This window comes from Calidris pugnax, unplaced genomic scaffold (genome assembly GCF_001431845.1).
Source record: "Calidris pugnax isolate Ruff unplaced genomic scaffold, ASM143184v1 scaffold457, whole genome shotgun sequence".
NCBI classification, from domain to species: domain Eukaryota; kingdom Metazoa; phylum Chordata; class Aves; order Charadriiformes; family Scolopacidae; genus Calidris; species Calidris pugnax.
This window is the reverse complement of record NW_015091210.1, coordinates 54,136-56,891: the sequence shown is the minus strand read 5'-3', so window position 1 is coordinate 56,891 and position 2,756 is coordinate 54,136. Positions and strand designations below refer to the sequence as shown.

The following is a 2,756-nucleotide window of genomic DNA, read 5'->3' as shown; positions in this document are numbered from 1 at the left end:
TTTCCTTTCTTCCTCTTTCTTTCCTTCTTTCTTTCCTTCTTTCCTTCTTTCTTTCCTTCTTTCTTTCTTTCTTTCCTTCTTTCCTTCTTTCTTTCTTTCCTTCTTTCCCTCTTTCCTTCTTTCCTGATTTCTTTCTTTCTTTCTTGATTTCTTTCTTTCTTGATTTCTTTCTTTCTTGATTTCTTTCTTGATTTCTGTTGGCAGCTGATGACGCTCTGCCCGGACACCACCAACGCTTCGCAGACGCTGTGGGAGATCCATCCTTCTCCCCCATGGCCACCCCCGATGCCACCAACACGCTGACCCTGGTGACACAGCTCGGTAACATCTGCAAGGTGAGTGCCCACCACTTGCTCCAGCACCTTCATTAACTCTGCCCTGCTAATTAGATGGGTGGCACTGATGCCAGCTCCTGGAGGGGTGCCCACTGGGGCTGCCACCCTCCGTGCCACCCTGTCCCTGCCCCACGGCGGGGTTTTTTTGGGGGGGTTCCTGGGTGACCTCCCCCTTTCCCCCTGCAGTTCCTGGGGCTGTGCGTGGTCACCCAGCCCTCCCGCTACCCCGATGGCGCCCGCCTGGCACTTGTCACCCTCCTCTGCTTCCTGGGGCTGGACCGGGCGCTGCGGTGCCACCCCCTGCCCGAACTGCAGCACCTTCTGCACTGCCTGCTGGGGGGCATCCGGGACTGGCAGGGACAGGTACCCCTCCCTTTGACCTGTCCCCTGTCCCCCTGCCATCACCCCCTGTCCCCATCTCTCTGCCGTGTCCCCTGTCCCCCTGCCATGTCCCCTGTCCCCATCCCTCTGCCATGTCCCCCATCCCTCTGCCATCCCCCCTGTCCCCATCCCTGTGCTGTCCCCTGTCCCTGTCCCTCTGCCTTGTCCCCTGTGCCCGACACTGTGTCATGTCCCCTGTCCCCCTGCCATCGCCCCTGTCCCCATCCCTCTGCCATGTCCCCCATCCCTCTGCCTTTTCCCCTGTCCCCCTGCCATGTCCCCTGTCCCCATCCCTCTGCCGTGTCCCCTGTCCCCTGCCATCGCTCCCTGTCCCCATCCCTATGCTGTCCCCTGTCCCCGTCCCTCTGCCTTGTCCCCTGTGCTGGCCACTGTGTCGTGTCCCCTGTCCCCATGCCCTGCCATTGTCCCTGTCCCCATTCCTCTGCCATGTCCCCCATCCCTCTGCCGTGTCCCCTGTCCCCATCCCTATGTTGTGTCCCCTGTCCCCAACCCTGTGCCATGTCCCCCGTCCCCTGCCATGTCCCCTGTCCCCATCCCTCTGCCATCACCCCTGTCCCCAACCCTGTGCCATCTCCCCTGTTCCCATGCTCTGCCGTGTCCCCTGTCCCCATCCCTGTGCCATGTCCCCTGTCCCTGTGCTGTCCCCTCACCCGAGACCCCCATCCCTTTGCCGTGCCACTGTCCCCATGCCATGTCCCCTCTTCGTGTGCCATCCCCACGTCTGAGACCCCCGTCCCTTTGCTGTGCCACCCTCCTTCTGCTGTGTCCCCTGTCTCTGTGCCTTTGTCCCCTCTCCCTGTGCTGTCCCTGTGCTGTCCCCACACCCGACGCCCCCATCCCCAAGCTGTGTCCCCTGTCCCTGTGCCATCCCCACACCTGAGACCCTTGTCCCTTTGCTGTGACACTGTCCCATGCCATGTCCCCTGTCCTCGTGCCATGTCCCTGTGCTGTCCCCTTGCCAGAGACTCCCATCCTTTTGCCATGCCACTGTCCCATGCCGTGTCCCCTGTCCCTGTGCTGTCCCCACACCCAAGACCCCCATCCCTTTGCCGTGCCACTGTCCTATGCCATGTCCCCTGTCCCCGTGCCATGTCCCCTCTTCGTGTGCCATCCCCACCTCTGAGACCCCCGTCCCTTTGCTGTGCCACCCTCCTTCTGCTGTGTCCCTTGTCCCTGTGCTGTCCCCAACCCAAGACCCCTGTCCCTTTGCTGTGCCACCATCCCTGTGCTGTCCCCACACCCGAGACCCCCATCCCCAAGCTGTGTCCCCTGTCCCTGTGCCATCCCCACACCTGAGACCCTTGTCCCTTTGCTGTGCCACTGTCCCCATGCCATGTCCCCTGTCCCTGTGCCATCCCCACGCCCAAATTCCCCTGTCCCTTTGCCGTGCCACTGTCCCCGTGCCACATCCCCTGTCCCTGTGCTGTCCCCTCACCCAAGACCCCCATCCCTGTGCCGTGCCAGCCCCTCTCCTCCCCATGCCATCCCCATGCCGTGCCATCCCCGCGTCCCCATCCCTGCCCAGTGGCCCTGGTACCTCCCCCATTAATTGTGCCTTTCTGTGGGGCTGGGGGACAGGCTGGGGGGGCTCCCTTTGCCCCGTGCCCCCCTTTTGCCCCCCTCCTCGAGGTTCTGTGCCCCCTCCCATGCCCGCTCCTCATCCCCCTTCTGTCCCCCACAGCTGCCCACCCTCTGCCTGTCCCTCTGCCAACTTTCTGGCCACCACCACAACCTGGTAGCCCTGGTCGGGCTGCTGCCAGACCTCACCAAAAGGGACAGGTACGTCCCCAAACACGCTGCCAGGCCTCCTCCTGCCACCCACGACTGGTGACAATGGAACCCCAGCAGGAGCTGGCACTACCCCGGGGGGGGGACACCGTGCCAGCCCCGAGCCGGGCTGGGGATTCCTCTGCCCTTTTTAATTCTTTTTAATTTATTTTATTCCAGCCGGTTGCACCGGCACAAAGCGGGGCAGGATCCTGCTGCCAAGGGGGGGGCCCGGAGGGCACCGGTGCCACG

At 62.8% G+C, this 2,756-nt stretch overlaps 1 protein-coding gene across 1 annotated transcript in view; it reads left to right on the top strand.

Moving 5' to 3' along the window:
* The window catches only part of LOC106898512 (SMC5-SMC6 complex localization factor protein 2-like), a 16,690-nt gene that overhangs the window by 11,253 nt on the left and 2,681 nt on the right, over window positions 1–2,756 (top strand). The window contains exons 12-13 of the mRNA XM_014959804.1: window positions 522–698; window positions 2,419–2,516. Coding sequence (XP_014815290.1) covers window positions 522–698; window positions 2,419–2,516 — 275 coding nt within the window. The remainder of the gene's footprint in view (window positions 1–521; window positions 699–2,418; window positions 2,517–2,756) is intronic.